Genomic DNA, 14,622 nt, shown 5'->3' with positions numbered 1-14,622 from the left:
GTTGTGTAACATGCCTATTTTACTGTGCATACCTATGCCAACATTTTTTTTTCTTTGCTAAATATAGCTATTAAATTTTCAAGTCTCCTTTACTAAATCAGCATAGGAGAACTTTTCGTTGTATTCATTTTGAAGCTATGTTTTATCTCTAAGGCAATAATAAAGACATACAGGAAAAAAAATATCAAGTGTAGCTTAATCCTTCTATAGAAGCATTTAAGCAGATATAGGTTTTCTATAGGTTCCTGAATTTCAGTGTTGGTGCCAGTTGTTTCATAGACCTGCTAAACTTGTAAGCTGTCTTTCAATGTCATGGTGCAAAATGTTTTCCAAATACAAACCAAAGATAATATAGCTTTAACTCAGGACCTATATGGACCGGCACTTTTTGCTGGCCTGTGAGCGGAGTCAGGGTGCAGCGCCCTGATGCTGTTCACCCTAACTCTGCCCCCATGGTGTCATTTTGGTGTGTGCAGGTCCACATGGCATGTTCCATCATGATGTACCTCCGGCGCTGCATCCACATGATGCAGCACAGAAGGGGCATTATAAAGCTGCACCGCCGCAGCTATGGTGCCCCTTGGAGGGAGCAAAAAGGAGCTGTTTTTTGTGGCTCCTTTTTGCACTCTCCTGAGGCCAGATTGGGGCCGCAGCATGAGGTTGCCATGGCCCCAATCTGGCCAGTAAAGGGGTGGCTGCATGCCCCTCAGTTAACAAAGTAGATGTGTTCCTAAGCATTACTGTTTGCTACAACAAATTACTGAATAAAATCATTTTTCCCCTTGAAAAAAACAAAAACAAAAACAAACCAATGTTGATACCAAAGGCAGAAATAACATGGAAAGAATAGGGATAGGTGTCTACACAACAAAAAAGAAGAGCTATTCAACATGTTTCAGCAAACTTTTTATCCAAAGCTAACAATAGTCACATGTGCTATAAAACTACCAGTTCACAAAAGCCTTAACTAAAACATTTTGAACTTGCTGGAGACCATTTGAATGCTTCTTCCAAAATGTATCTGGTCTTGTGATTTCCATTTTTAATGGCCAAATTTATAGATATATACTTCATTAACATGCTTGGGGAGCTGGTGAGACAGGCTTATCTACTCTCCTCTTTTCTATTTTTTTCTGTTCATATATGCTCAGTAAAGAATGCTGGAGCAGCTGCTGTTTACCTTGCCTATTGTAGGCAAATGCACCCAGCCACAGTAGGATCAGCTGGAGCAGAATCTTTTTCTTTCCCAGCTCAACTTTTATTGCATTGTATGCTGCAGACATGCTGTGCCACCCAACAACAAAAGTCTATGTATTCCAGCTCTTCTTTGCCATCCTTCACATACCAGCAATGTTTGAAAAAAAATCCCAAAACAAAACAAACCTTCCAGCAAAACAGAGGAGGAAAGGGAAGTTGGGCAGGTGTGAAGACTGTCAAAAGGAGCTTTTTGCAAGAGGCTTTGTTAACTGAAGTATGTCTGTTGAAGTATACATTTTCAACTCCAAAATTTTTTATTACTGCAAATTTTTGTGACAGGTGAATGTTAATTTCTGTGAAATATCACAGCTTGCAAATTCTTACTTTACCTAACACAAATGATTCTATTCAATATAGTATACAAGTTATTTTGGTTTCCTAATCTTTATATTGTGTGCTTAAATTGTATTTTCCAAGCTGCCACTTGCCAAAGACAGCTGCACTATTGTTCTTTGAAGTATTACATTGGTTATCTATATATACTTCACACACAGAGAGACTCTTTAAAAGACTATGCCACAGACCTTAGATCAATTTACATCAATGAGTCTTTGATACCTGACTTTGTGGAACCAAAGTCAGGCTGTCAGGAACTAGTTGGAGATAATATTGGGGTGTAATCCATACCTATCAAGGAGAGCTGGTGTGTGAGCATTCTGTAAATATTTTACTTTTCAGTCCACTGTGATCTTACTCCTTGTACTCCTCACCTGAATCAGCAACATTCAGAAGCAGTCACGATGGCACAGGGATTCTTGTGGCACCATTCAAAATATTCCCTCAAATTGACTTCCCCCACTAAAACTGCTTTTTGAGGAACTTGGCAGGTAAGCATCTCCTTTTCTTTCCACATACTTCCCTCTAGAGTCTAGCAGAAGCCCAAGACATTGTCTTTACTTCTCATGCCTTAAAGAAGTGTCAGCAACAACCATCATTCATTGTGTTCACAAGAGGCAATGATTCCAATAAAAGGTTGTGCTTGTTTTCTATAGTCTGGTATCCTAAAACACCTGTTCAATTTGTTTCCCTGATTTTTGAAAATGTATTATTGTGTTTTATTTAAATTTCTTTTTTTTAAAAAACAAAAATGCATGTTTAAACAACAACAACAAATGGTCTATTCAGCTGCCTCTGCCTTCCCTCCTTCATCAGGATTCTTCCCATCATTCTGGATCATTCGAACAATGTGAGTCAGGTCCAGGCTACGAGTAAGGATCTCAAGTAGAACCTCATCTTTCTGTACACCGTCCATGAACTCCTCCAGAGACAGCTCACCTACAGAAACACATAAAAGGATTTGGTTCTTACAGAGCCTAAAGTAACAAGAAGTATTTGGTTTAATGAGTAATCCAGGACATGGATATCTGATTATCTATTTCTAAGGTAGGGTTGAACAACTTGTGGTCCTCAAATGTTATAGGACTGCAGTGCCCTTCAGCCCTAGCCAGTAAAGCCACTGGTAAAAGGTGATGGGAGTTGTATTCCAACAACACTTGGAGGGCCATAAGTTGTCCATGTCTGTTCTATATCTTGTGTACCATTTCTGGCAAACTCTGACCATGTTTTTCAAAAAGCTAAAAGATTGTATTTAGCATCCAAAGAACAGGGAATCCAAGTATTCAGGACAGGAATCATGCAACCCTCTAGATGTTGTTGGACTGCAAGCCCATCAGCCTTAACCAGAATAGCTAATGATGAAAAATGCTTAGAACATGGGGTAAACATTGCACATCCTTTCACTAGTTCTTTATCATGGGATATCAAAATTATTCCCATTTAGAAAGAAATTACACACTAAATGTTGGCAAATACTGATAATACTTCCCTGTATCATATGATATGGGCATGTTCAGTGACTATCCCCTTTTTGGTTGGTTATACAGTCGGCCCTTCTTATACACGGATTTTTTATACACGGATTTAAGCATACACGGTTTGAAAATGTTCCAAAAAAGTATAAATTTACCTTGATGTTCCATTTTTTTATTAGGGACACCATTTTCCTCTGTCATTATACTTAATGGGACTTGAGCATACACGGATTTTGTTATACACGGGGGATCTTGGAACCAAACCCCAGCGTATAACAAGGATCCACTGTATTACAAAGCAGTTTTGTACTAGAAAAATGTTAGATATTTATAGATACACATATTCTTTCAAGTTATATCCCTGTGACATGGAATTTAACTAATGCTCCATTTGACCATTAGTTGGCTCCTGTAAATTTTGTCAAAAGGTTCATAATCCAGAGCTGAAAGATAAATATTTTCCATCTATTGTTCAATGGACATAAAATCAGACTGCTACTCATGAATATGTATTATATCAATACCAACTTCAAGAAAATGTGTTTTTGAGAACATGGTCAGATTACATCTTCATATACTATGTAATCCCCCTTCCTTCCTTCCTTCCTTCCTTCCTTCCTTCCTTCCTTCTTCTTTGTAATCATATACTTATAAAAACATAATTTAAAAAATGTGACAAGATGTCACAATGGCTGATCTACCTAAATATTTCTTCAACTTATCCAGTTTGAATTATTGGTTTTCTTCCCTTAAAGCTCTGTGTTTACCTTTTCTCTACCCATCTGAATTCTCTTCACCACATTTTAATGAATCCTGATAAAGTTACTACTGATTATGTGAAATGCCTTCAGGATAGATGGATGTTGTTCTCTCTGAGGATCTGAGCCTGTTCCTGTTGACTTGCTGGCTATTTTCTGTCATTAATAAACATTTTCTTGCACATCTCAGGATCAACTTAGAGTTGGAGCAAAAGGGGGGTGGGGGCGAAAGTAAAAGAAAATTTGAGAGTTTTGAGGGAAGTGAGATAATCTCAAAGTTCATAAAGATAAGCTAAAATGGTTAGACCAAACCCACATACTTTGTGAAAACCAAGATGGCTGTTGGTCCACATGAAAAGAAGTGGGATGGCACTTTGCCAATGTATTGATCTTAGTAGCTAACATCAGCAGTCATTCCTCAGGTGCTCGATTTCCTCTACAACGCAGTGGTGTCATTTTGAAACCTTCGTATTAACTTCCATGATGGAATATAAACAACCATATTTTGGGAATACTAATTTAATATAACATCTCAGAGTTATCCTTACCATCTCCATTTATATCGATTTTATCAAACACCATGTTTGTGAATTCCTCAGCCGACATTATTTCATTGCATGGATTAATGGTCCGAATTGCCTGCAGGAAATAAAGATGGAGAACATTCAATGTGTACATGTTTCAGAATGATGCATCTGTGAATTGTATAGGAAACAAAAGACTTCTTTTCTGAAGCATGAATCAACAAATTCTTAAGTTTCCCAACTGAAAATAACAATTAATTTCTGGTTCTAAAATTGAAGAAAAAAAAATCAGGGCAGAGTATGCTACACCAGAGTTCATAAGGTTCCATCAAAGTTTTTTCAATGTTTTTTCTTCTAAATTCTCTTTCGTTTTGAACAGAGATTGTGGACTCAACCCCCCAAAAATGTCATAATTGTATTGAGAGTATCTACCTTTGGTGGGAATTGGGAATAGCTGTAGAGAGTAAATAATTGTGTATAGCCATCTCCTAATCTCAGTTGCAAAATCCCAGCAATCCACCTCCTATAGTGCACTAACAGGATTCTGGCCACAGTGTGGGACTGAGACATAATGGCCAGATTCCTGTTAATGACAAGTGTAGATTGTACATATGTATGTTTGCTTTTTAATCACATGCAAAGTACTATACTGTAGCCCTTACGGAAACACTCAAACCCTATAATGGGCCACTACAGCTGCTTACCAGTGGGAAGGGGAACAAATGGGGAGGCAATTCAACAGAAGTAGGGAAGGGATAGGAAGGTACACTCAACTATGAGCACATTTCCATTTCCTTGCTCCTCTGAGCAGAGCAGAGCCAAGCCAGCTCATTAACAACTGGATTGTCTTCTGGCTCTCCCCACTCCCCAAAATTAAGTTGCAGCCACTGCCATTATTGAGGTTTCACAGCTGTGAGGGTAGTAAGATTTGGATAAGGTTCAAAAGAAGACATGAGCAGGGGATGGACATGGAAGGGCATGGGATCCATGTTCTGCTTCCTTGGTGTAGGATATCAGTCATAATATGGAACTGAAAGGCTAAAATACTTTCTGAATATCATGTATAAAAAGCTCAAGGGCAGTTTCCTCAAAGGCTCTTTCAGTTATATCTCCCAACTGCATAGCAACTGGCTAAGAAAGATACTGATGAAAATAACCCACCTTAATAATGTTTAGTAACTCATCTCTGTCAATACATCCATTACCATCCTCATCATAGAGTTTGAAGTACCACCTCAGTTTCTGCTCCACTTTCCCCTTTAGGACCAAGCTTAGAGCTGCTACATACTCCATAAAGTCAATGTAACCATCCTGTTGAAACAGAAAAAGCAGCATTTCAGAGGCATGAGGGAGCCATAATTACACTTACTGAATATCTACCTTGCAACAACCACAGGTATGCCTTCAATGCATGGGGGCATAGAAAATATAAATATCTATTTTTACAGACCTTTTCAGTGGGGTTCATCAAATCCAGTTGCATTTGCCAGAATACATTCTTGGAGACTTTAACACAAACAACTAATCTGCAATGGTGGTACAATGAGAATGAAATCACATGTCCATCTGTGATGTCTCACAGATCACAAAAATCAGTCTCAGCTGCTCTTATGAATCCGCATTCCAGTGTCCTCTTTCCTTCCTACTTTTTTTTCCATAGGAAGAAAAATTAAGTGGGCTGTATAAGCTCATTGACTGTATTTTCTTTATTTACAAGATCCTCAAATCACAGTCAATATAAGTCTACATAGGAAACTAATGTTTGTTTGTTTGTTTGTTTTTAAATGGACACAAGACTACCAGGGCTATTCTATATGTGTCTACTCACAACTAAGTCCCAATGAATTAAAAAAATGTGGTTCATAGGATACATTTGGTTTCAACTGAAATACTTCTAATGATGGTAAGTAGTATCTTTCTGTACAATCTTGACAGAACATAAGCTCAGGCAGGTGTATACAGGTAGAGTAATTATTAGAATCTAATGAATGTGACTTTTAAATTAGACACTTTACTAAAACTGTTGTATGGAACTTTGAAATGAAAACAGGAATCGTAGCAATAGCCAAAATTTAACAAGTGGTTATTTGGGTGTTTTTTTTTTAATTTTGTTTTTGTTTTGTTTTATGTTACACAAACACAAATTGTATGGATCACAAAGATTTATTACTGATATTATTTGGGATAATGATCCTCAAACAAGGAAATTATATACAAAGGAAGACTAGAAATACAAACTGTAGAACTGAATTTGGTTATTTTATGTATGTTGTTCTTGTTTTATATTTGGTGTTTGTCAAGTACAGTATATAATAGTTTAGCTATCTTTATATACATGTTTTCAAAATTTAATAAAATTTATATTTAAAAAAACCTGTGGAACTGAATTATATTCACAAATTCCAATCCTTTGGCAAAGGTATGAATAAAGACAATAGCTTCATTGCACACTACATATATTATTACTAGAGTCCTCCCTATTGCACATGTAAGAAAAGGAGTCCTCTCAGAGAATAAACAGATATATTGCTTATTTGGTTAAACCATGTTTTTCTTGTCTAGCTTTGTCCTTACTCACGATTTCACTTTGAGTTTTGATTTTTATCTTTGTCCTTGCATTGCATTTCAATTTTGGGGGCGTTATATCTTTAGCTCTTGTTGCCATGTAACCTGAAGAGATTTGTGTCTTAGCCAGGACTTTCAAGGAGGTTTTAAAGAAGATAGATATCAGGATTAATGTCTATTTGCATACAGGGGAAACAGATATACATGTGGCATGTGCATGTGCTCAATATTCAATATACAAACCATGCCTATGTTTACACTATTGATATCCGAAAAACTAAAGTATACTTATAACACTCTCACCTCTATGTTTCAAATATAAAATAACAAAATCTAAAAGCAGACAAAGCTCCTGCATCAACTCAACCTGTTGACCTTAAGTTCAAAAATAGCTACCGGTAATCTGATTTCTTCTACAGATGGTTTATTCCAAAACCAGATTAGGTTTTAACAATGTTGAAACCAATTACTGCTCTGGATATCCTGTATGTTGACTTAGTTATCAGGGTTAAGAATCAAAGAAACATCAAGATAGTCTCATGTACTCAAGAGCAGTTTCAAATTGTGTGGTTCAAGCACTAGTCCTGCATTTCACCTAGCAAACCTTATTTGCAGTGGAAGATATTTCGGAGTAAGGGGTTGGGAATGAAGCCAAGCACAAACTTTGCCTGTGTTTAAACAGCTCTCTGAATTCCAATGCAAAATTTTATTTAGGTCCCCTCCTTGTTTGGCTGGCATGTCATTTACATTTTTTCATGGGGGGCTAAAGCATAAATGAAACATGTATCAACAGGAACCTAAGGCTGCATTTCTTCCTTGGAATTAAATACCATTAAAATCTATTATCATGAATATGCTCTATTTTGGAAGAAAGGTAGGATGTACATCTATTAAGAAAAGTAAATATAGAAATAAATTTTAAATAAATATTTCTGTATCTAATATGTGTGTTACTCATGCTTTTCAAAACCTATCCCTACCTTTATTCCTATTATTATCATTACTACTACTACTACAAGTTGAGTACCCCTTATCCAGAATTCCAAAATCCAAAATGGTCTACATTCAGTAGCTGGCTGAGATAGTGACACCTTTGCTTTCTGATGGTTAAATGTACACAGACATTTTTCATGCACAAAATTATTAAAATTGTATAATATTATCTTGAGGCTATGTTTAAAAGGTGTGTACAAAACATAAATGAATGTCATGTTTAGATGTGGGTTCCATCTCCAAGATATCTCATTATGCAAATATTCCAAAGTACAAAAAATAATATATATATATATATATATATATATATATATATATATATAGTCCCAAGCATTTTGGACAAGAGAGACTCAACCTGTTTTATTACATTTGATATTGAAATGCTTGTTCAGAAACTACTTTACCTGAGATTTTTGTTATGGCCAGATCCTTAGAAGCTTAAAAGATCTGCCAACTCTAAATGTGAATGGCAAAGCTGATGATTAGTCCCTTGATGTCAAAGGGCAAAGATTTATTTCCTCTGTGAATTCCATGGTGAAACTCGTCCAGGCAATGGAATAATTAAACTTCTGCGTGTTGTAGTGGAAGAACAGTGTAAAAGTTGAATTGCAAGGAAGAAACAGTGGGCAGGTGTCACTGTATGAGGAAATATTCATACTGAGGGAGTGGTTATCTGGTGTCAGTTATGATTAAGTCAGACGTAAGAAGGGAAAACAAATTATGATCAGTTTTATAACACTGATCACCAACAGTTTCTCTCAAAACAATCAGACCATCCAGGGCTTTGAGTGAATGGTAAGGATTCACAGGCACATCCTGGGGAAATGCTGAATGCAAGTTAATAGGTTCTGATGGATGTTTGGTTATTGTTACAATATAATAATTTCCTTAATATCTTAAATCTAGGAGATTTTTAAATTAATGAAGACCATAGTAGTTAATGCAGCAAAGATCCTAGAATCATAGAACTGGAAGAAACCACAAGACTCATCCAGCAGAAAACAAGCTTGCTCCATCCTCAATGTGACACCCCTTCCAATACTTAAAGAGGACTATCATATCACCCCTTAACTGTCTCTTCTCCAGGCTAACCATACCTAGCTCCCTAAGCCTTTCCTCTTAAGGCATGGTTTCCAGACCCTTCACCATTTTAGTTGCCCTCCTTTGGACACACTCCAGCTTGTCAACATCCTTTTTGAACTGTGGTGTCCGAAACTGGACACAGTATTCCAGGTGAGGCCTGACCAAAGCAGAATAGAGTGGCACTATTACTTCCCTTGATCTAAACATTACACTTCTATTGTTGCACCCTAAAATTGTATTGGCCTTTTTAGCTGCCACATTACACTGTTGACTCATGTTCAACTTGTGGTCTACTAGGACTCCTAGATCCCTTTCAAACATAGTCTCGTTCAGCCAGGTGTCTGCCATCCTACATTTCTGCATTTCATTCGTATGCGCTAAGTGCAGTACCTTACATTTCTCCACATTGAAATTCACTTTGTTAGCTTTGGCCCAGCTTTCTAATCTATTTAGGTCATTTTGAATTTTCATCCTGCCCTCTTAGCTATTTTGTGTCATCTGCAAATTTGCTAAGCATGCCTCCTATTCTTTCATCCAAATCATTGATAAAGATGTTGAATAGCAAGATGAAGTAATGAAGTAGTCTTACGCTTATACTTGTGCTAAATAAGAAATGGATGATATGTATGATTTATAGTTCATCAGACCAATAAATTATTGTTTCAGTCTCAAATATAGATATGTCCCATTGAACTTTTTAATTTGCCTCTATGTGAATAATAGCTATTGTAGGCTATATTTCAGAAGAAGACAATAACAAAACATCCTTGAGTATCCCCCCCCCCAAGAAACCACTATGAAATTCATGGGTTGCCATAAGTGGACAGGTGACTTGAAGGCACATGCACATACAAATATGCTTAGAAGCATGAAGCACATAGGTCATTGATTTGGCCTGTGATCATGCAAGGCCAAGCCCAAACACCACTGTGAACATTCTTATTTAGCCTGTTATGTGTATCAGTAGCTGTATCTTGGCTTACAAATATAATGAGATGTTTGGGTGGACAGTATATAATGGATGCTTTGACTAACACTATGAATTACATAATCAAGCATATTGAATTCAGCACATAAACACTTAGATGTGTAAGGAGAAATGGACAGGGAAATTGTGAATTATTGTAATTTATGTCCACTCTCTAGGTGCTCTTGTTAGTAACAGAGACTATTATCAGAACAAGCCAAAATATAATACTGATACATTTGTAATGTATATTCTTGTTTTCTGTTACCTGCCCTTGAGATGGGCTCTACTCATGGTGACCCTGTGGATGAGACATCTCCAACACTCCCTATCCTCAACTGCTCTGTTGCTATAGTCTACAAAGTACATTCTGATTTTCTTTTAGAATTTCATAGTTCACTCCATTAACCATCATATGTTTTCAACATGGTCACTAGTGCCTCTTCTTTTCCTGAACCTTACTTGCACGTCTGGGATTTCTGTTTATATATGTGATTGGAGTCTGTGCTGCATAATTGTGAGCATAATTTTGATTGTGTGGGATATTACTGTTATGTTCTTGTAGTTGCTGCAGTTTTTTGTGTCTCCTTTTTTGTGGATTGGGATGTATATTGATCTCCAGTCTGCTGGCCACCTTTTTGTGTTCCATATTTGTTGGCATATTTTAGTTATCACTAGAGTTGATTTCATCTATGTGGATTTTAGCAATTCTATTGGAATATCATCTGTTCCTGGTGACTTGTTTTTCCTAGTACCTCTTATTGCAGCTTCCACATCGCTGTCTAATATTTGGAGTTCATCTTCATACAGTTCTTCATTTCATGTGTTGTATATTTGTTCTTCTCTTAGTATACATTCTCTTAGTACACATTCAATGTATACTAAGATTTAAAAATTGTCATTTTTCATTTTAATGCAAATGTTATGCTGGGTATGTAAGAACTCATGAAAGGGGAAATACTTCTGTCAATTAATAAATCTACTATAGTCAAACAGATATTTCTGAAATGGTTTTAAAAGTTGATTAAATAGAAATAGCATCATGTGGGCCCTATTTATGATTTTTTTTACAGGACTAAATTCAATTGGTATACCCATAAGAGTTCACCCATTGAATCAAGTGATAAATGGTAAATCAACATTTGTGTGAATCACACCTATTTGATCAGCCTACTCTAAGCGTTACTAGCAACTGGATTTTAACTGTACTTACTAGCAACTGGATTTTAACTGTACTTACTGATATAGTTTTCCTATGGTTGCCTTTGATGTGTGTAAACTATGCATTTATCGGAAAGGGTGCACTTTTAAATCAGTAGTTGTCCTTGCCTAAGAAAACACTATGATCTTTATGGGGTTACCATAAGTCAACGGGTGACTTGAAGACACACACACCTCTGGATAACCTCTTTTTCAGCCATAAGTTGAAAATGACTTGAAGGCACACAACAACAACCACAACAACAACAACAATAATAATAATAACTTTATTACGGCCATTTGGCCAGCACACAACAACAACAACAACAATGCAGAGTTCTGTTAAATCTGACAATTGGTTTATTGCTTCTGATGACAAGTTTTTTGGGGGTGGGGGGGGGGGGGGCAGGTTTCAGCCAGCAATACCACCACCTGAAATCTGCACTAAAATTCCCACAGATAGTTTGTTATTGTTGTGTCTTCAAATCATTTCCATCTTATGGTGACCCTAAGGAGAACCGATCATGGGGTTTTCTTAACAAGATTGGTTCAGAAGAGGTTTGCCATTGCCCTCCCCTGAGGCTGAGAGTATGTGACTTGCTCAAGGTCACCCAATGGGTTTACATGGCTAAACTGGGATTTAAACCCTGGTCTCCAGAGTCATACCATTAAACCAAGCTGGCTGAAGATAACATTCCCTCTAAAAACAGGAAATTTTCACTGTGAAGTTCATGGGTCCATACTCAATTTCTAAACTAACTACAGGAGCACAATAGGCTGACTGTATATGTGTGTAAAAATGTCCAGTTGTCTTTCAGAATTTACTAGTGTAACAAAATAATTAGTTCTCTTGAAGACCAGCTGTGATCCATACCTCCATATTTACTGAATAATAAGTCTAGAAATGTTAGTCAAAAAATCGACCCAAAAAACCTGGGTCAACTTATCCATGGGCCAATGTAAGTACTGTACTTTAACTCTTTTCAAAAAGGGAACCATGCCCTGGTGAAAGGTGAGAACTTAATCTCATCTTGGAGCACCTAAAACAAGTATCAATCCTTTCTACTACCTCAACTATACAGCCTTTAAGGTGAACACAAACAGTCATGCCTGTCAGAAATTTTAAAGATCTTTAGCATCATTTTCCTTTGCTTCATCCTTTACATCCTTTGTTACATGCTGCTAAGTTTTACCTCCAACTTATCCACGGGACATATCAAAATCCATAATTTTAGCCCCCAAACCTGCCCTCAACTTATACATGAGGTCAACTTATAGTCGAGTATATACAGTAGACTTCACTTCTTTAGCTCAATATATTTTTATTAATTCATTTTCATGTTATCTGTAATTGACCAGTGCAAGAACTACACTAAAAATAATGAATTTAAACTAGAAACTCGTTGAAAAGATTTTGAGATACTGTAGTTCCATCTGGACAATGAAAGGTATATCAAAGTAAACCATTCTAGTACAAAGCTGATGGGAGAATAAAGCTGGGACTGCTCAGGTCCAAATTTATACTCTTTTTACCTGAGAGCAGAATTTGCTTCTACAATCCTGTGTCTAGAAAATAATCTTTACAGCTCTCTTTGTCCTAAAAGACCCTTACAGGGTTCTGAATCTGGCTCACTACCCCCTACACAGTGTGAAGTAATCTTAAACAGGTTAATGAAGGCATAAAATCAGAATGCTACGTGCTCCCAAACATATCACAGATGAAAATCAGGACACATGCCACCAAGAAGCATCAGAGTATGGTCAAGATGGCCAAAGTGATTGAGGAAGAACACACAAGCTAGGAGATACTGCAGCAGTTTGCTTTTGTCTGAACCTACTAGGAAGGGCAGGATCACCCTCTCTTCTCCTCTTTGCTGAATTAACTAAGTGCAAAATATTTTTGCACTTCGAATTCAGTTTGCTGCAGCTGAAGTAAGCTGAGGACAAAGAAAGGTGGGATGTGGAAGGAGGAGAGGGAAATGCGGACATTTTAAAAGTAGATGGAAAAGTGGGACAACTTTTTTAATTGTTAATTTTAATTAATTGTGACTGTCCTTGTCAAATCAGGACAGTTGGGAGGCATGGTACTATAGCAATATAGGCCACAAGATAGCAGTAACTAACACTTGAGCCCCTTAGAAATTTCTAAGTTCATTTAACTAGGACAGCCATTGTGACTGGTTTGAGCATTGGACTATGACTCTGGAGACCAGGATTCGAATCCCAGCTTGACCATGGAAACCCACTTGGTGATCTTAAGCAAGTCACAATCATTCAGCCGCAGGAAATGACAATGGCAAGCCCTCTCTGAAGAAACTTGCCAAGAAAATCTTATGATAGGTTCACCTTAAGGTTGCCATATGTAAAAAATGACTTGAAGCCACACAACAACAAACACAAATATTTACACTTGTCACAAGAAGCACTGCATAATCAGAATATTCTTATACAGTATCAACTAAAGCAGAAAAAATTAACTGAAGAATGTATAGTTTCAGTATTTTGCAAATGAAAGTGATTTGTGTTCATATGCAAAAGATTTTTAGGCAAGTAATTAGAAATCCTGATGCATACAATGAAACAAAATCAAATGACTAAGTATAAAAACTAAAGCAAGATGCCCTAATGTATTGCAGTATATGTGTTATAGGATTCCATTTTTCTCTGTTTGCTGAGCAGATCTGAACAGAAAACTTGGGGAATAGTTGGCTTATTCCATTTGAGTGCTATCTATTAAACAGTAAAGTTAAATGATCAAGCTAACCATTGTAAGCAAAATATTTCTGAAAAGATGCACTTTGATTTACATTTAGAGCACATTATCAAGGATAGTAATTTAGAACAGAACAATAAAAGGGTATGTGCAATTCAAAATCAGCAACTTTGAGTGAAACAGAGATAACTCATTTTCACAGATATAAATGTTTATCATGCCAAGTAGAAAATACAAAGGAAAGCAGAAGAAAAGAAAAGAAAAAAGAAAATAAAATGTTATAAGGAAAGTAAATGTTATAAAGAAAATACAAAGAAAAAAAAACCAGCAGTTTTTATTTCACAGGTCTTTCTATTATAAATTTATATAAGATAATATTTAAGCACACACAGAGTAAAATGCCTTCATCCATTTTGAATGCTCACCTTATTAAAGTCGAACGTTTCAAACATTTGCTCAATGTATTCATTTGATGCTGGGGTAAGGTTTTTCAGTCCAAAAAACTGCTTGAACTCATGCAAGGTAAGTTGTCCTGAGGGACATTCCGTCATGAACTTCTTGTACCATTGGTGGCACTCTGTAGCACTCAGTTCCTCAACTGATTTTCCATCCATGTTCCCCATTTTAAAGCAAAGGAGGTGGGCCTGTTTCTCAAAAACAGTGGAGCCCTTCAGTAAGTTTCCCTTCTTTTGAATGAAAATGATTAGACAGTACGACCTTTACTAGCAGCAAACTTCCTAAGGCTTGACCA

The 14,622-nt window shown here is 36.7% G+C and overlaps 1 protein-coding gene across 1 annotated transcript; it reads right to left on the bottom strand.

Moving 5' to 3' along the window:
- Positions 1–2,374: 2,374 nt before the first annotated feature.
- On the bottom strand, positions 2,375–14,494 carry GUCA1A (guanylate cyclase activator 1A). Its single transcript, XM_042464044.1, has 4 exons — positions 14,297–14,494; positions 5,512–5,661; positions 4,375–4,465; positions 2,375–2,532 (listed from the first exon to the last, which is right to left on the bottom strand). Exons 1-4 carry the CDS (start codon positions 14,492–14,494, stop codon positions 2,375–2,377), a joined length of 597 nt encoding a protein of 198 aa, XP_042319978.1.
- Positions 14,495–14,622: the final 128 nt, after the last annotated feature.

Source organism: Sceloporus undulatus, chromosome 4 (assembly GCF_019175285.1).
Source record: "Sceloporus undulatus isolate JIND9_A2432 ecotype Alabama chromosome 4, SceUnd_v1.1, whole genome shotgun sequence".
Classification (NCBI taxonomy): domain Eukaryota; kingdom Metazoa; phylum Chordata; class Lepidosauria; order Squamata; family Phrynosomatidae; genus Sceloporus; species Sceloporus undulatus.
The sequence above is the reverse complement of the archived record's forward strand: the minus strand, read 5'-3'. Positions and strand labels throughout refer to the sequence as shown.